The sequence below is a fragment of the Anser brachyrhynchus genome (genome assembly GCF_964034855.1).
Source record: "Anser brachyrhynchus genome assembly, chromosome: 1".
Lineage (NCBI taxonomy): Eukaryota > Metazoa > Chordata > Aves > Anseriformes > Anatidae > Anser > Anser brachyrhynchus.
In genome coordinates, this window is record NC_137694.1 from 52,151,265 (window position 1) to 52,171,284 (window position 20,020).

The 20,020-nt window shown below is 35.9% G+C and overlaps 1 protein-coding gene across 6 annotated transcripts in view; it reads left to right on the top strand.

Annotated features, from left to right (window-relative positions):
• SLC6A15 (solute carrier family 6 member 15) overlaps positions 1-12,649 on the top strand; it is a 38,912-nt gene extending 26,263 nt beyond the window's left edge. For all 6 annotated transcript variants that reach the window (XM_080571590.1, XM_080571593.1, XM_080571591.1 and 3 more), the window contains 6 exons: positions 1,171-1,412; positions 1,514-1,706; positions 2,675-2,867; positions 5,399-5,558; positions 9,962-10,124; positions 11,263-12,649. In XM_080571590.1, the coding sequence (XP_080427716.1) occupies positions 1,171-1,412; positions 1,514-1,706; positions 2,675-2,867; positions 5,399-5,558; positions 9,962-10,124; positions 11,263-11,634 (1,323 nt within the window). In that variant the 3' untranslated portion in view covers positions 11,635-12,649. The remainder of the gene's footprint in view (positions 1-1,170; positions 1,413-1,513; positions 1,707-2,674; positions 2,868-5,398; positions 5,559-9,961; positions 10,125-11,262) is intronic.
• The last annotated feature ends 7,371 nt before the right edge of the window (positions 12,650-20,020 follow it).

The window sequence follows — 20,020 nt, forward strand, 5'->3', positions numbered from 1 at the left end:
GGCAGGTTAAAGTAGGTGTAACAGACACGTACAACATAATTATAAAAAAAAAATAAATATGTTGGGAAAAAGTTTAGTGTAATAAAACTCTTTATTTCAAATGTATTTTAGCTATGTATGTAAAAGGTTAAAGAAGATGTCTATTATCTATACAGCAGCAGGCTTTTTTTATTCTTAGAGTGAGACAGTCTTCTGATGCTAGCATCTTCATGCTTTTTAGATTTACCTTTTCAATAAGGTTTGGGTTTCAGAAAAAAAAAAAAAAGAAAAAAAAAGTCATATTTGCAGAAGTAAGGTCTTTTACTGTTAGATGAATGGAGGCCCTGGATCAACTTCCGACAGTCTAATGTTGAAGTCTTGCATGCACTTCTTTTTTCCAGTGCAGACTTGAGAAAGATCTTAGATAGATGATGACTCATAACTTTAAACAAAGATATTTCTCGAAGTCTGGTCATCTGAAGAGCAATTTTATAGAGTTAACATTTAAGCTCTTAGATAAAAGTCTTAGTTGTCCCTCAAATATATCACTCATTTTACTTGATAAGTTCAAAGCATCTAGCTTAAGGGAGATTTGATTTCTGCACTGTACAGGTTCTGGTGGCCAACATTTATTTTACATGTTGCGTTTTTCTTTACATATTTGCATGAATTGTAGTAGAATTCCATATAAACATGTGTATGTATGTCATAGTAACCTTTTTAAAACAAAACAAAACAAAAAGGTAGCAACAACCAAAACAACTTTCAACATACGTATTACATTTATAAAAGGGTTGGCCATCCCCAAATAAATCTTAATTCAAATGTTCATCAGTACAGGTAATGTAATAAAAGAGAGTACCAAAAACAAACCCAAACAGATGTTCTCTGATTTCATGGTGTAACTAGCTGCAAGTTAAATTATTGTATAGATCCATTAGTATCTCATTTTTTGGAACATACTGTATAGCATGTTTCTTTTTAAGGATTATATTGCATAAAATCAATGGAAATTTTGGCCCATAAGTGCACCCAATTTTAGGTGTCACATTCAGCTTTATCACAATGAAAATGTATTTGTAGTGGAATATTAGCATTTTAGGATGTAGGTTTTCTTCATGTTTTTGTGTTCTTTTCATGTAATAGAAATGCATTTTATAGCTGACATCTATTGTATCTAATTTCAAACAGCTTGAAATAATGCTGGAGCCCAAGGTCTGGAGAGAAGCTGCTACTCAGGTGTTCTTTGCCTTAGGGCTCGGATTTGGTGGAGTCATTGCCTTTTCAAGCTACAACAAGAGAGACAACAACTGCCATTTTGATGCTGTACTGGTGTCCTTCATCAATTTTTTCACTTCTGTGCTGGCAACCTTGGTGGTGTTTGCAGTTCTGGGCTTCAAAGCCAATATCATAAATGAAAAATGTGTTATCCAGTATGAATATCCATTTTTAATTACTACTTTAATGGCAAATTTCATTTATGAATGCACACAGATCATCACGTTTGATTTCTTTATTTTGTTGTGTTTCACAGAAATTCAGAGAAGATTTTAAAACTTTTGAAAACAGGCAATCTGAGCCAGGATATGATCCCACATCATATCAATTTCTCAAGCATTACAGCAGAAGATTACAATTTAGTTTATGACATTATTCAGAAAGTTAAGGAAGAAGAATTTGATTCACTTGGTCTGAAATCTTGTCAAATTGAGGATGAACTTGACAAGGTGAGAGTGATAAGTACATATTAATTACAAAAATTATGAATAGAGGAATATTTGCAAGTCCAAAATAAACTGTGGGGTATACCCACACAGAATATTGATACTGTGTACCTATAGATATTGATATGAAAACATGATTCTGTGCAGGGTCTCACTCGAGCTGAGGTGAGCAATTCTGTGTCTGATGTCTTAATACGGTCTGCTTTCTAGTGTATTTTGATCATAACATTGCTCCTCAAGAGGCAATACAGTTTTAAAGATCTGTTTCACCACAGGCATTTTTCCAAAGTCTAAATAGAGACATATTTATTCAACATCTCAAACTATGGTATCTTTCAATGTCAAGATATCATTGCTAAATATAAATATGATTTTATTGGAAAGGAAAAGTTATTCTTTATTACATATTTTTAATTAACATTACCATATTTGAAATCTTTATTATAAACCAGATCTGGAAAAGAAAGTTTTTGACCTTCACTTCGGAGGGAGTTCCAGTTTTAAACACTGACCTCTGTGCAGTTGCATCAACATCTGAAGCTAAAATATCAGATTGGCAACTTAGACATTAAAAAGTTCAGTACTACTTCTACCTTTTTAATCTGAAGCAAATAAGTATAGAAATGAAATCCTTTATATACTAACAGAAGAGACTAGAGTGTATTTTGTAGCCATCCGGTATAATAGCTCTGTGCAAAATTATCAGTGAAAGAGCAAAAAAATATGTTGTTAATATCGATCAACGTACAGATTGTCAGCCAAATCCAGTATGTCAGTAAGTAGTACTAATTAAATTTGCATGGATGGAAGAATCATATGTTAGATAGCAGGTAACTCTCCCTTCAAGATTTAATCAATTGACAAACATGAAGTCAAACTGTCACTCTAAAAAAAAAATTAAAAATACACTGTCTGAATTATAATGTGTTATTTATTTATTTATTTATTTATTTATTTATTCTCACTGACAGGCTGTTCAAGGAACTGGTTTAGCTTTTATTGCCTTTACAGAAGCAATGACCCACTTTCCTGCTGCTCCCTTCTGGTCAGTCATGTTCTTTCTCATGTTGGTGAATTTGGGACTAGGAAGTATGTTTGGAACCATTGAAGGCATCATCACACCCATTGTTGATACCTTCAAAGTTAGGAAAGAAATTCTTACTGGTGAGTTTCACAGCATTTCTTTTCTCAACAGAGCAGTAAGCTTAAAATTGTTTTGGAGAGCATGAAGTTTTGTTTGTTTGTTTATTTTGACATGAAAGTTTTTAGTACTTACATTTAACAGACAAGGAAATCACTGTACATCCATGCAGACTGTACATCCATGCACATGCATGTTAATATCTGCAAGTAAATCCTTTTTCTGAATGCTACAAGAGCGGGAGTACTCTAGAACTTCAATTTAATATAGAATTTCTGTTAGAATTTTCTTTACATTAAGCTGTTCTGAGCTCTTCCAGAATACTTTCCATTCTAGCCTGTGTCACAGAGCAGGGAAACAAAGCCAAAGGAATGATTGAAAATACACTGAAAATCATGACAAATTATTTCAATAAAGCTAAATGGAATCTTAAAATATGATGAAATATTTATTATATTAAAAATAAGTACAGTTACTTCAGTTGCCCTCCAGAGCCACTTTTTTTTTTTTTTTTTTTTTGCTGTTGAATATGTAAAGGGTCTTGAACAAGGATTTTTTTATTTTCCGTTTTCTAATGCCTGAAGTCATGTGAGGTATAGCTTGTTCGTGTACCTCGGATTGTCTTGTAGCAATTTCTTTTTGAAATATGAAATCAGCATAAAATATGAAAGTTAGGTTTCTGAAAATTTTCAGGACAGCTGCGAGACACTTGGTGTATTATGGCAGATTTGGATTTTCTATCAATAGCTAGGACAAGAGGGATAGAAAATTATAAACTGCTTTAATATTTTCTAGCTCTATGGAAGAAATAGTATGTTTTCTAAGAGTTAACCTCTGGTACAGCAGAACCCTGCTCTTTTCTGACTGCTGAGTACTTAGGTAATAGGTAATTAACTGAACGCATGGATTTTTTTTTTTAAATTTATTTTTTATTTTTTGCTTTGTTTGATCTAAGAATAAAATTATTCATAAAGATTAACCAGCTGATTTTTCTTGAGTCTGAACCTATTGAGCACTTTTTTTTTTTAAAATATGTTTTTAAATTCATACTGAATAACCAATGTGGCATTTAGAAATTAGCTATTTGCCCTAAGTATATATGCAAATACTACATTATATGGTTATTACTCTGGAATAATGGAATATTTTATAGTAATTCCTTGTTATGGAATTTGACAAAAAATATATATATTAAGAAGATAATATATAAAGATATAAAGATAAAATGAAGATATAAATAAAAATATAAAGATATAAAGAAGATATAAAGAAATATACAAGAACTGCTTTTCTCTGCTAATATTTTTGTGTTATATATGCATGATTTTTACTACTTCAGTCAGTTGTACTCAAAGTATTAAAACATAACATAATGTTTTTATAATTAACTTATATACTGGAATGCCTGGGTTAAGCTCCATATAATATCAGTGGGACTTAATAAGGATTATGCTTGCACTAGAGTTTGTGTTTAAAAACCACAAATTGTCATTTTATAGAAGTACTGCATTACATTTGCAACTTTTTTCACTATAGTTCCACTTCAGTTTTCAGGGAAACCAACTCATACGCTTAAAGTTAATTTTGTGCTCAAGTATTCCAAATTGGAGTCTGCATGTATACGTGCTGAAGAGTGTACCTACCAGAGTGTAGTTTACAACTGAAGGTGCATGTTTTTTGGGTGGGTGGTAAGACGTGATGGAAGAACATAAAAATAACAAGGATTTCTAAATTTGCTTATATGCAGTTCTTCTAAAATTCTTTTCTCAGGGTTAGTAATAAAACAGTGTAATTAATGAAACTGACATTGGGGAGATTTTATCTGTGTTGTAAAGAGTGATCATCTTATACCACAATATTTTAAAAAGTGTCACTGTCTTCCTTTCATTACTTTAATCAATTACAAATAGCTGGAATTTGTACAATGACTATATTCTGTATAAGGGTATTTCATACGTTTGCTCGGATTTCTCTCACTTAATTTTAGACTGTGTAGGTGCATCCTTAACCTTAGTTCTCAGTGGAAGAGAAAAAAAGGGCACTTCAAGTGGGAGAATCAGTTTTGCTCGGCCTACAGCTGATTTCACAATTTATTGAAATTTGACTTATTTTATAGCTGCTTCAGCATTCAAACCTATTCTTGATGGATTTAGTAGCAAAAAAAGTTATATTGAGATTGATTATGTAGGTGATCTAGTGACCAAATAATATGACGCTCAACAGTTTTCTTTATTTTAGCCTTGCAGTCACACTAAGTGAAATATTTATTGAGATATAGTCCTTTGATTAACCTGTGCTGCTTAATGGGGGCTGCTGTAATATGGCAATTCCAGTAATTACTTCTGGTTTCATGACATTTCTGTTTCATAAGGGAGAGGTAAGATTCCTAATATTCTCAAAATTGCCACCAAAAATAAGGAAAGTGATAACAACTTTCATTATATGAAATAAGGTGTTAAAGTACAACTTTGCTATATCAAACTCTCTCTTCATTTCCTCTTTTTCTGTGGAAAATTGTAATTATTACAGTTTACAATTCTGTCCTTCATTCCAGTCATCTGCTGCTTGGTAGCATTTTTTATTGGCCTGATCTTTGTGCAGCGCTCTGGAAATTATTTTGTCACGATGTTTGATGACTACTCAGCTACTCTGCCCCTGCTTATTGTGGTCATTTTGGAGAACATTGCAGTTACCCGAATTTATGGAATAGAAAAGTAAGTGAAGAAAATGTATTTCCCTGTCTGCATCAACAGTATTCAATACAATATTTATCGTTATTATAATTTTATAGCACCAATTATTTTGTATGTACACATAAATTCAAGCCAATAGAAAGATATCCCAATCTAAGGAGAGCCTTTCAAACTGACTATTACACAAAGACAGGGAAGAAAGCAAAACAAAATGAAAGCAGTAGGAATTAAGGATGAAAACAGGAATTTATCTTTGCAGTTGTTTCTTGCTGGTTTGTGCGACTGTAAAGGTATTATTCTTGGTATGATAAGGGAGTCAAAGTGTGTCAATCTGGACTTGAATCAAGTCTTCCTTTAAGAACAGGTTAGAACCTTAGGATCAAGGTATAATGCATCAGGACAGTGTAGTGAAACTCAAAGAACAAACTACAACAGGGCCACAAAAAGGAGAATAAGGTAAAAAAGAGGTAAAATTAGAGGTAGAAAGGAGTCTGGATGGGTAAGTATGAGGAATCTGTATATGAAAAGGACACCAAGAGAAGGATTTCAAGAAGTAATAACAGCGGTCTAAGCAGCAGATGAGGAGGAACATTTTGAACAGATCTGCACTATTTTGCCTGAGAGAAGAACAAAGTAAAATAAGAAAGTTTCCATTTATTATCTAGATTTAGCTTGTGATGTTGTAGCAGTTAATTGTTCTTTGCATTTGTTGTGAGAGAGGGAATAGAGGAAATGATAGCAAAGAACAGGATCAAAACTTACATGGAAGCAGCACATTTGGCAATAAAGTTAAGTAACCTTCTATCAGTGATAACTGAAGAGAAGAGTAAAGAGCATCATGTCTCTAATTTATTTACATCATTTGACAGAGATCAACAGAATGTGTTCACCAAGTGCTACACTTTTAAGGAACAGAGGTGTTTGTATCAAAAATAACTCATGCCATCCACAGATAAAGCATGCTATATTAGTATGTTGAAGTAATTTAAACATTGGTGATTCTTTCATATATACAAAGGGTGACATAAATGGGTATTTTTTCTTTGACTTTTCATGTGTTCAATCTGAGTAATCAACTAGTCCCTTGCTATAATGAAATAAAATTATAATAAGCAAATTTAATCATATTGTTTCTAGACATTTTTTCTGGTCTATGCAAATAGTGTCTGGACTACATACTCATTAATAAAGAATTTCTACCAAGGCCGAGTGTGTAAGTCTATAACTGGACACATACAAAACACCATGTAGATGTTTTTACACATGCAAACAAAAGATGATACAAGTCACCTTGGTATCAAGGTGCTATTGTCCAATCAAGTAGAGTTCCACTGTGTAGTGAGGTAGACACTCCAAGAATCACCAATTTACCAGTGATGAACTTGGTGTTTAGGAGTAGCTAAAATACGGTAATACTCTGTTTCTGTATCAGAGGGCAGTTGCTTGATATTTTCAGATGTTCTGACAGAATATAGTAAACAGCTAACAGACAGATTTCTTGTGCCTAATGACCACCTGATCATTTTTCTGGAGTATTCCTCTCATCTCTTCTGATGTATAAATTTCTCCAGAATATTTTTCTTCGTGAACCCAGCATTCTTGTTTGCAAAAACTGCCAGAATGAACAACCTCACGTTGTCATTAGCTGTAGTAGCTCCAAGGGGGGATACTCATAGATAAAGATCTGTGTATATGTAATATTAAAGTCTCTGATCGAATAGGAAAAGAAAAAGGAAAGAAAAGGAAAAAAAAAAAAAAAGCATGCAAAGGGATTACAGCCAAAGGGTAGAAAAAAGGCAATATGTGGATCCTTGCAGCCAGGAAGACATAAAATGTTAGGTAATTATCAGTTAACATCATGAACCCTGGTCTTGCAAAGCAGCAGATATCAAATTTTGCATAAAATTCACAGAAAATAAAAATAGTGAAATGGAGCCAGAGATATTTATGGAATACATCACCCATAGATGGGGGACAATGCTTCTGAAGATACTTGGTAGAAAGTGTAAGGTTAGTGGGATATAAACACTGGAATAAGTGAAGTTAAAGGAGCTTGGTAGCTTATGAAAGAATTACTAGGGTGAAGAAGATGATGAAAGACTGAAAATGAAGAGAACAGATTTATGTTTCATTGGGTGAAGAGCTGGAAAGAGCAGAAAGAAAAGGCTATCTATAGAGAGCACAAACCATTTGTAAATTCAGCTTCTTTTTAACAATATGTTTCAGTGCAATGTAAACAAAGGATAGAATACCCCAAACTATGTGGTTCAAAAAATTTTCAAGTGTTTATTTGACAGTGACTTCACATGTGTAACTGCTTTCAAAACATGTTTATTGCTATAAGAATATTTTCCATGCACAAATTTCAAAAGAAAGTGGGACCACAAGGAAGTTAAAACAGAATCAGGGCTTGTGCACACTCCAAAAGAATTAGCTATAAAAATATTCTCCCTTTTTCTACTGGCTCTGGAACAATGTACTCCTCCATCAGGAATACAAAAATAGGAGTTTTGTTCGGCTCATAATTTGCAATTTTGAGGAACAAGGAGGCAGATTTAAAACTTTGCAGTTTTATTTCAGCAGCTTATTTGATGCAAACCAGAGTTTATGTATAAAGTTTTTTTTTACACTGCAACATGCATATAGGTTCAAAATTAATCCTGCAAAATTGATAATATGTGCTGTTTTTTATATGTGCTCAAAAGTGATGACACATACCTTAGCAAACAACTCATTAGACAATATAGGAAGATGTGAAAAAGAATCCTGTAAATTAGAGGTGAGTTTAAATATCTTTCCAGCATTGTCCAGCAAGCAGCCTACATGCTAAATTTGGTCCAATACATGCTCCCATTGGGCCTGCTTCTGAGAAGGAGAGGAGGACTGGTATCATCTCTTGCCTGGCAGATGTTCAACAGAGCAGCCTTACTGCTTTCTAGTGCTCATGTTGACAGTATGGCCAAGGAAGAGTAGGTGAATTGTAGCTATGGCTAGGTTTGGTCTACCTCAGAATTAGTCAGTGTCTCCTTTTTCTTATACCTCCACGTAAAAATAAAAACAGTCATAGGCTATATCCGTGACTTCTGCCTGCATCAACAATAGTAGGTGGTCTGGTCTGCTTCTGTAATTTCACTCTTTCTCTACTGCCTGGAGTACCTAAACTACTCGTGTCTTCTCATTGCAGCATAAGACCTTTCATGTGAGGTGGCACAGGATCTTAAGTTTGTGTTAGCTTCTGTAAAAGTGTCAGGGCAGAAGCAGAAAGAGAGCAAGGATTCTTGTGCAATCTGTGAGGTGAGGAGGTGGGGAAGACTGATTTCTCAGATCTTTTTTGCAGCTAGCTGTTCTCATGGGAGGAATGGCTAGATGTTCTTGGGAGAAGGGAGATCTCTATGCAGTCTCCCTCTGCGTACGAATGGGGCCCTGTGGTCTCACAGCATGGAAGGGGAGTACAGCCTTTACAATATGGAACAGGAGGTGCAGCTTCCAAGATCATCCTCTTCTGAATGATTTTTGAATGTGATAGATGTGATGAGTTTTCCATCACTAACTTATCTTCAAATAAGTATCTTCAAATAATGTTGATATCCATATTGCATTAAAATAATAATAATAATAATAAAAAGGATATGTGCAGTTTTCTGAGTTGTAATCACACTTGGCAGAGTCCTCAAGTAGTTGCAGTATCCACTATTCAGAATAGAGGAGAAGGCTCAATTGTTAAGAATCTTTGCAGTATAGGCTTTCATAAAATGCAAGCTCTCTTTATGTATTTCCTGTACCACTCAACGTCGTTAATGGAAGCTAATAGAAAGTAGCTTGGTCTTCCAATTTTGCTTTGCTGATTGCATCTACAAGAAAAATTATTCTTGAGAAAATGGTAACACATAGTATCACTTGGATTCACAAATTCGGTGAACCTGTGTTTCAAGGGAATGTCTGAAAATGTGATCTCATTGGACAGGAAAGTTATAGATATTTCAGTTTCACTCTACTCATCCAGGAAGATCCAGAGCTAAAATTATGCATTTAATGCACCTCATGATGCCTCCAGTTTCCATTTTCTCTTCAGAAGTGTAGCATTGTAAGTTGGATCAGGCATTAAACTTGGATTCAAAACTGTTATTGAATAGAAGAGCATCACAGCTCTGTATTTTACTTCCAATTGTATTGGAATTTAAGTCTGATTCTTCAGAAGTCAAAGCTAGTTTACTAAGTCACAGCACTGTGGAGTAATTCCTTCTGTTCATCTGTTCAGAACTGGTAATACAAGATCCCTTTGTCAGCCCATCGTCAGCTGAAGTGCAGCCATTTGTATACATAAATTTTGTCAGCATGTCGCTTCAAATTAGATGCTCTGTGTCAACTATAGTACTTGAAATTTAAGTGTACAGAGTAACAATAACCTTTTATTCCCTTCACAGATTTATGGAGGATCTGAAAGACATGCTTGGTTTTTCTCCAAGTCAGTATTATTACTACATGTGGAAATATGTTTCACCTTTAGTATTGTTATGTTTGCTGGTAGCTAGTATTGTCCAAATGGGATTAAGTCCTCCTGGCTATAATGCATGGATTGAAGACATGGTATGTATGTAACAGATGTCATCACCATCGCAATGATCATATATGAAGTATTTCAGAAGTATGCGAAAAGACAAAAAAATTATGATTGCAAATTCAAATCATTATAAATAATGAAATGGTGCTTAACTGTCTTTTTAACTTTAAAGTACTTCTTTTGCTTTAAAATATAACTGCTTGACATGAATTTTTGTGTTTTTTGTGAGTTTTAGTTTGTTATATGTTGGAAATGTTCTAAAGGACAAGAGATTTTGTTGACTTTCTTTAAATTTTATTTCATTGCAGAAAGCAGTTGGTAATAATGCTGAATAAATCATTTCAGATATCCCATCTTTTTTTTTTTTTTCAGTTGGAACTAAATATTGAGATTAGCCATGTCATAATTTTTCCTACTTGGAGGCAGGTAGTATCTGCTGTGCCTTATTTGGAAAGCAGATTTGAATCTGTCCTGTGATCACCTTAAATGAATACCCCAACAGTCCAAATCTTGAGTTCAGTATGCCTCTACCTCGCAGGCTTGGGCTGCTCCTTTCCCTGTATAAAATTAAATGTTAATTGAGCTATTAGACAAACTAGTTTGTTGCCCAGAGATTCATGCTTGCAACAGAAGCATGCTTGTGAGGTAGAGCCGTTGTCCCAGTAAATGCATCATATTTTACATGAAGCTTACACAAATTAGAACAATCCTGCAAGGTGATCTGAGACAGTCCCTGCCTACGCTAGCTGTTAGCCTACAGAACAAATACTTTGCAGATATAGTTACAGATGCTACTGTGCACTGCTGTGATGTTTTATTGTGTCTAGAATATGTTCTGAATATGTTTTAAAGGATCATGGAACAAGTACAAACAAATGTAGCTGAAGGTCTGATGTGAAAATCCTGATTTGGTCTCTGCTTCAGTGCTCTGAGCATCTCAGAAACTTTGGGTTGGCATTTTGGTCCTGCTCACTGGCAGGAAGATAGCAATCATCTATTTCTATGATTGTTCAACTTTGAGATCTGCAGTAGTGCCTACATTGTGAGTGCTAGATGACAAGAAAATGAGCATGTGTTTGAAAACTGCAGGCCTTGGTAAGGACTGCAATTTGCTCTTTATAAAGTAAAGATGTATTAATAGTCTTTTTCTCTTGGCTTGCTTAGGGTACAGAAGAGTTCCACAGCTATCCAACATGGGGAATGATTGTCTGTATATCTCTGATGGTACTGGCCATACTGCCAGTCCCAATAGTCTTCATAGTGCGTCGCTGCAACCTTATTGATGACAGCTCTGGTAGCTTGGCATCTGTATCCTACAAAAGAGGCCGGATAATAAAGGAGCCTGTTAATCTGGAGGGAGATAATACAAGTCTGATTCATGGGAAGAGTCCAAGTGAAGTGCCATCTCCAAATTTTGGGAAAAACATATATCGAAAACAGACTGGATCACCAACTCTGGATACTGCTCCAAATGGACGCTATGGTATTGGATACCTAATGGCAGATATGCCTGATATGCCAGAGTCTGACTTGTAACTACAGAAAAAATGTTCTCTGTTTTTCTTGTTGCTGATCATGGCTTTCCTAAGAGAGGTGGTCAGCTTCACTTACTAGGGTGTGATCTCAGGTGCTCTGTAGTGGCAGTCTTTAAGATACCATGACTGACCGTACAGGTTGAGAAAACTCCTTTTGAATTAGTTCTGTGGGTTTTCATTTGCACTGAAGGGAATAAATGAAAAATCAACGGCAGCCTACATCTGCCAGCATAGCTGAGAATTAGTTTTTAAAATTAATTTCTAAATCTAAAGCTTTCTATCACTGAAGCCCAAGTCTCACTCAAATGATGTAATATTTCTGAGGTAATATCACTGCAAATCCTTTTTTTGTTTGTTTGTTTTGTTTTGTTTCTGCTTTCAAGTTAACTCCCCAGTATTAAAAGTGAGCTCTGAAGTAGTTCACCAAACCCATGTTGTGCACACATTTGTATATACCCTATGTAGATATGCTGTACTTATTTTGTTAGCACTGATAATTACTTAGGCTATTAGCTGAGTAAAAAACAAACCTGCAAACTATTTTCTTATGTAATAGCTGTATAGAACAATAGTATTAGAAAATCAAGGAGTAGACTTATGGGAAGGTAAGGAAAGACTCCCTGTTCACTGGGGACTGCATAAACTGTCTGTATATTTTGTGTAAAATATTTGCTTTTTCAGTGTGAAAACAATGTAAGAGTGAGTCACTCCAAGAATCTTAAGGATTGTGCAGATTCTGCATTTTTTTCTATGCTGTGTGCCTAAAAATGAACTTCTTGATATTTATTGTGGTTACAAGATTACATATATATTATATTTATATAATATACTTGTAATGTAAATATGTATATTATTCTGTATGTAATCGTTTCAAAAGTTAAAGCAAGATGGCTTTTTTAATTACTCTCCTTCTGTTTTTTGCTTCTGTTTTATGCAGATAATTTTTTTCAGTCAGTAATTGTTAAGAACTATATGGCATTACATTTTAACCTATGAATAAAGAGATTGACAAGGTATTTCTCTGTAATTTGCTTTGTCACTTCCTAGAACACAACCTTTTTTTGCCTCAGTGTACTATCTGAAAGAATTATATTTACGAACTAAGGTGAGGTGCTTAAAGAATCTGAAAACAAAAGTGGTAAATCAGATTGTGTTCTCTTTATATAACTATTGGACAAGGACTTTACTATGAATACAGTAGTTGATGTATCACTGTAAACTGACATGATACTCTGAAAGCTAGAATGTAATTTATTCCGTACCTCAAGGGTCTTTAAAGTTAGATGTAAATTCTGACTGCTACCTATAATAAGCAAAGAGCAGAACTTAGTTGCATTGTTCCAGCATCAGACCAATAAACAAATTACTTCATTTGAGGTAAATGCAAGTCTCAGAATCATAACCAGGTAAGGCTTTCTCACTGTTCTACTTTCCATGACTCCAGTTTAACTGTTTCAGAGGCCAAAAACTGAAACAGATTTCTTACATAGCTCTGATTACTCTTTATCATGTATTGCCCACATCTTGCCCTTTGAAATGGGAAGAAAAATTGGAAGGTTGATTCAGGTTGCTCTCTACACTGCTGGTGACCCTACAGGTAAGTGCCTTCTGCTTGTCCACATGGGAAATACTCTTTTCCAACACTGCTGCTGTGGGTTTCAGATATATAATTCTGAGTATGGAAATGTGAAAAAAAATGTGACAAACAAATGCTTAGGAAGAAAATCCTAAACCAAAGTACAACTTTTGGTCTTTAGGATGATATATATTCCATTTACTGCCAGATGTTTGATTCATGGTTTGATCTCAACCATGACTGAACAATCTGAAGCGCAGAAGTTCCATGCAATCTCGTTTAGTCTGATGGGTTAAAAATAAATGCACTGTCTGCTCCATAAAGAAACAGAACCAATCCAAAAAGTGCTGGATTTGGATGTTTAATAACATTAGAAATGATCACTATAAGATGTAGCATCCACGTCCTTGTATATTAATGAAAAAAATGTTGAAGTATGGTATGAAATTGTATGTACATTTGCTATTAAATCCAAAGGAATTCACAGTCCTTTCATACTTCTAATTTGGGTGCAAATTGCTACTTGTTGGCCTTATGGATAAAAAGAAGTAAAAGAGAAGTAGAGGGCAGGAAAGAGAGGTTTCAAATATTTATCACCTTATAAGACAGAATGTCCCTGTGTCATAATGATCATAACCACAATTAATGTACCTTTTTTTAAGAAAAAGATCATTACAAAAGGCAGTCTTGCTTAAAGTTAAAGAAACTCCTATTTGTGTCTTACACAATCAGAAATAGCCTAAGAAAAAATCATCCATGTGGGAAGTGAAAATAATGTTACCAATACAATTTATTGCATAAGGTCTAAGGTTTCTTAAACAAATATGCTTTATGAGATCTGATTTTCCTCAATGGAAGATAATAAAATCAGGCAGAATCAGTATGATTCAAATGAAGGCCATGTCATTACTTCCATACTCTTCAAGAAGTTCTCAAATTTGGTGAAATGTGGAACAGAGATTATACAGTCTTGCTGTCTAGTTTTAGTCTTTCCTGATGTACCAGTTTTATTGATACCTTACAGAGTGTCATGCAGTGAAGAAAAAAAAAAAAATCTGAACAATTATAACCCTGTTCTTAGGGAGCAGCTGATACAAGTTAACTGATGTTGACAGCTGATACGAGCTGATGAATCATCACCCTGGCATAAGAGTGATTTTATCGTGCTGGGCAGGAGGGCAGGGTTCATTTATATTTGTGATAATAATGGATGAGTGGAAAAAAAAGAAAAAAAAAAAGTGTTTGCAGAAGGTTTTTAGATACGCATAAAATACCTGACTCTACTGGACACTCTAAGACTAACATGCATTGTTCAGCTGAGATGCAGTGTACTCAAAAAGCCTCTTACTGCTGCAACAATACCTTTGATAATTTCACAGAAATATAGTCATGCCAGTTTTCAAAAATGCATGAAATTTAATGTAATTTTTAAAACACTTAGATTTTGTGGAGGATGACGGGGGTAGTGGAATGGAGGCAGGGGGGCGGGGGGGGTGCGGAATGGAACATATCAGATGTGATTTACTGCCATTGCCACTGGATGGTGCTCGTATTTCATATGTGCTGGCAAAATGGTGTGTTCAGGTGTTTCTTAAAGGGAGAAAGATGCATTTTTATTTTCTACTAAAACAGAGAACTCTTCAGAATGGCCATGGTCTCTCACCAAGAGTCACAACTACAGTAATCTTCTGGACCTTCAACTGCCTTCATATATTTATATTATATATATATATACTCGTATATGTATATTTATATCCAGAAAAGAAAGATAACAAATCTTTAATGTTAATGAAAACAATAATGTGCTGTTCATATCTCACTGTCTAGCAGTACAGTTTTAGATCCTGGGAGCAAGCAGTTTCTTGATTCAATATTTGGAAATCAGTAATTTTTTTAACATGCCTTTTTGAAGCATCCTTTTACTAGCCATTCTAATTTCTGATTTTAGCAAATTAATTAGTGGTATATGATAATCTCAGACTATAAGATTACTAACACCGGCAATTATATTATTAGGCTTCTCACTGCCTTCAACAGTAAATGCTGAAAAATGCAGTGTGGTAGATGAAAGCAGAGGGAGCAAGGGACAGTCCCCTGAGACGGGACAGCAGCTGATAGCTGATGGGGTCACTTGAGCTTGTAACTGCTTCTGAAAAAAGCTAGCACTAACATCTAGTAGTGTTTTAAAAGTAGTGTTGCTGCTAAAACATGTCTCGGGCTGCTGTTTAAACCTTTTGGTAAAGGCAGAACCACTTTGTCTTTCATCTGTGCTGTATCATCATTACTTTACAGTAAATGAGCAAAAGTATGAACTAAGACACTCTTGTCTCAAATGAGCATCAGCAGATGTCTTTGTTGCTGACTTTTTCCCAATGACACACACAGAATGGCAATGTGAGCTCCCATGCCCATGTCTTTGAATTATGGTGTTAAATGATGTTAACATAAAGATGTTAGTGAAAAAAACAGGTGTAGACATTCTCCTCCCCCCCCCCCCTTTTTTTTTTGAGATGCTCTCTGTATGTCTTATATCCAATCCAATCTCAACAGGTGGAAAAAAAAGACTGTTTTCCATCCCTAGAAGTTCTAGGGTAAGAGATACTTTCTAACTAAAAGAAGTAGAACAGATTAGTGAACAATGGTGCGGAAAGAAAAAAAAATAAATTTGCTTTAAAGTAAGTCTAATTGATTTTCATATTTCTGATTAGAGCAAAAAGGAAATACATGCAAAGGAAGATCAGGTTTACAGTTTAAAGAAAAAGGAATTAAGAAAAAGTGTAAGCAAAAGAGTAGTGAGAGGAGGTGGAACTGAAATGGAGCTCATTAAAAGAAAGAAGAGTAAAAGAAGAATGAAAAAGATACTGTGGAAATAAGGGTTGCTCAATGACTGACAAAGTGTAAATTGAATAGGTAGCAGGTGACCAGAAAGATGAAGAGCTTTAGAAAAAAAAAAAAAAGAAAGAAAAAAAAAGAAAAAGGAAAATAAAGGAAAAAAAAAAAGGAAAAAAAAAGGACTTCAGGAAGAAAACAGGATTTGATGTCTACGTGAAGTAGAGTGTAATCAAATCTTTAGAAGATACAACCTACAGTTAGGTACAGTTGTTGAAGTGAGGTAGGAATCAAAGGTGTTTGAAGTTGTGTTAGCATATGAGGAGAGAGAGAGGAGGAATGAATCAGGACAGGAGAAGAAAGACTTGGGCTATGTCAGAATCAGTTTCCCTTTAAGTACAGCAGTGCCTTTGACATAATGAAAAGCTTGGTTATTTTTCATAAAGTATTTTGAGATAGTCTGGGAAAGATGTTAAAGAAACGCAGGCTTCCAAAATTATTTTATTTTAGCTGTCTGAATTGAAGACAGAACTATCAGGGTAAGATAGCAGGTAAACTGTGTGATAAATTTAAGGTTTACAGAGAAAAATAAATACTTAACAGCACAGAAAACTCTATGAGAAGATGAGGTGAAGAAAAATGAGAGTTTGTGACTAAAAGCTCTGAGTTGTAGACTGCTGCATTACTGTGATTTAACATTGTAGTAAATCTCCTTAGCATTTGCCTAGTGTCAAGGATATGAATAGTCCCAGTCATTACTCATAGACTTGAAATTAGCCAAAAACTTAAAGCACCTAAATGATACGCATTTTACTACCTGGTCCCTGGAATGGAAACCAGATACCCAGTCTCCCATATGCAATGCATCTGGTCAGTGAAGTGTTCCAAAAGTATAGATATATAAACGGGCAACATTTTTTTTGTGGGGACTTAACTATGACAGAAACCCTTGTTCTCAAAAAAGGAGAAACTGAGGCACACTGTAGAAACTGCCAAATCAGACAGTTGAGACGTTTATGTCTGTGGGTCTTTATGGAAACTGAGTGTTCAGATCGTCAACAAAAATATATTTTGAATTAAAAATAGTGTATAATAGCTGATGCTGCATTTAATGGAGATGTCATGAATGGTGACCCCCCCCCTTACCCCCCTTCCCCCCCCCCCCCCCTTAGGCAGCAAAAACATAGAAGTCCTGCTTATGTGACACAAAAATGAAGTGGCTTACAAAAATGTAAGCAATATATATGTGTATATACATATATATGTGCATAAGCATAAACATTCACATTCAGCTACAAGTCAGCTAACTTTCTCAAAGAGCAGCACAAGAGGGATGGAACTATTGGCACTTAAGGATCTATTTTTACTCATCAAGTAGATTTATTTTCAAGTAAGTTTATGGATTATTCCATAAAGAGTCTTACAAGAGGCCAATGGCTAAAAGGTACTAAAGAGAGGGATTTTGAATTAGAGAAATAAGAGGGTTCTTGAGACACATTTTGAAACTTCATGGAAAACTATAAAATCTTCCCCAGACCTCAGATCCTCTAGGGTCAGTTTAACAAGGCCTCCATATACACTGTAGAAGTCCCGACACAAGGTTAGTTGCTCATACAACTTAGTTCTCACATTGTTATAAACTTCCTTCTGATTTTCTTGATTCCTCTCTGCTGCCCCAGGATTTCTCAGATGGTTCCCATTTTAGCACAGACTGCACAAACAGCTGTGCTGGCACAACGGATTTGGTGGTGTGGAGACGGAAAGGCTGAGAGAAGAAATTGCTTAAACTTGCACTGGCACTGAAGAAAGAAACATGGAATTTCAATTTCAACTGTGCAAACTGTGATATAGACAATAAAACATTAGCAAAAATATCCATAGTTCTGTAATAGTTTTACATAATTTATTGGTGTCAAGTAGCTGAAAATTAGCCATCACATAATGTACAGATATATGTGCTCCTATCTGTATAAAAAAAAAATAGTGGCATTAGATCATAAGTTCTTCCAAACAAACAACAAACAAACAAACAGAATCCACAGAATGGACTGAATTGAAATTCATATACTTCTTTCCACAGACTTTGCTTTCTATTATTAAGGATAACTTTTTCTATCTGTTCACATCTATAATTTCCCTATTGCACAATCATAAGCCTTCAAAACTCACTGAACAGTTCAGTGAAGTATCTGGAATTTGCAGAAGACACATAGCAGAATTTATCACTCACATGTAAATTACATTGTAGCTATCTGCACTGGATTTCTTAATTGCCTTTGAAGCCTGAATGCAGAGAAACTAAGCCTGTGCTGCTATGCTGGACTGAAAATGCTTAAGACAACACTGCACAGGTTACAGAATCACAGAATCACAGAATCACAGAATTGTAGGGGTTGGAAGGGACCTCCAGAGATCATGGGGTCCAACCCCCCTGCCCAAGCATGTTCCCTAGAGCAAATTGCACAGGTAGGTGTCCAGATGGGTCTTGAATATCTCCAGAGAAGGAGACTCCAGAACTTCCCTGGGCAGCCTGTTCCAGTGCTCTGTCACCCTCACTGTGAAGAAGTTCTTTCTTATATTGGTGCGGAACTTCCTGTGCTTCATTTTACAGCCATTGCCCCTTGTCCTGTCCCCACAAACCACTGAAAAGAGGTTGGCCAAATCCCTCTGTCTCCCACACTTCAGGTATTTATAAACATTGATAAGATCCCCTCTCATTCTTCTTTTCTCAAGGCTGAACAGACCCTGGTCTCTCAGCTTTTCCTCATAGGGGAGATGCTCCAGGCCCTGTATCATCATTGTGGCCTTCCGATGGACTTTTTCCAGGAGATCCCAGCCTTTTTTGTACCAGGAATTTTTTGTACAGGTTAGAATGAATCTGGTCCAGATCACACCTGTGTATACATGCTTCATCTCTCTGCATTGGCTGGTTTAAGGACCCTGGGATCTAATTCTCATCCCCTGTAATATTTGAAGCCCAAGCACCTTCTTTGGGAATATTGTGATATCAAAGAACAAAATGATGGCAAAATGAATGAAAGTCAACAGTGTGCCCTGGCAGCCAAAAGGACCAACCATATTCTGGGGTGCCTCAAGGACAGCATTGCTAGCCTTCCCTTGACAGGGAAGTGGTTGTCCTGTTGTACTCTGTGCTGGTGCAGCCTCATCTCAGCCATTGTGAACAGTTTTTGGCAACACAATATAAGAAGTACATAAAACTGTTAGCGAATGTCCAAAGGAAGGCTGAAAAGATGGCAGAGGGTCTAGAGGGCAAGACATTTAAAGAGGATCTGAATTCACTTAGCTTCTTAGAATTACAGAAATACTGAATCATTAGGATTGGAAAAGACCTCCAAGATCATCTGGTCCAACCATCCCCCAGCCACCAATGTAACCCATGAAACCATGTTGCTAAACACCATGTCCAAACTTTCCTCAAACACCCACAGGGATGATGACTCCACCACCTCCCCAGGAAAACCGTTCCAATGCTGAGCATCACTTTCTGTGAAGAAATGTCTCCTAATTTCCAACCTGAACCTCTCCTGGTGCAACTTTAGGCCATTCTCTCTTGTCTTATTGCTCGCTATGTGTGAAAAGAGGTTGACCCCCTGCTCCCTACAACTTCCTTTCAGGTAGAGAGAGCAATAAGGTCTCCCCTGAGCCTTCTCTTCTCCAGACTAAACAACCCCAGGTCCCTCAGCCACTCCTCATATGACCTGTGTTCCAGGTCCTTCACCTGCTTTGTAGCCCTCCTCTGGACACACTCCAGGGCCTCAATGTGCTTCTTGTAGTGATGGGCCCATAACTGATCATAGTACTTGAGGTGCGGCCTCACCAAAGCAAAATACAAGGGGACAATCACTTCCCTGGTCCTGCTGGCTACATTATTCCTGACATAAACCAGGTTGCTGTTGGACTTCTTGGCCACCTGGGCACACTGCTGGTTCATTTCAGGCGAGCATCAATCAGCACCCCCAGA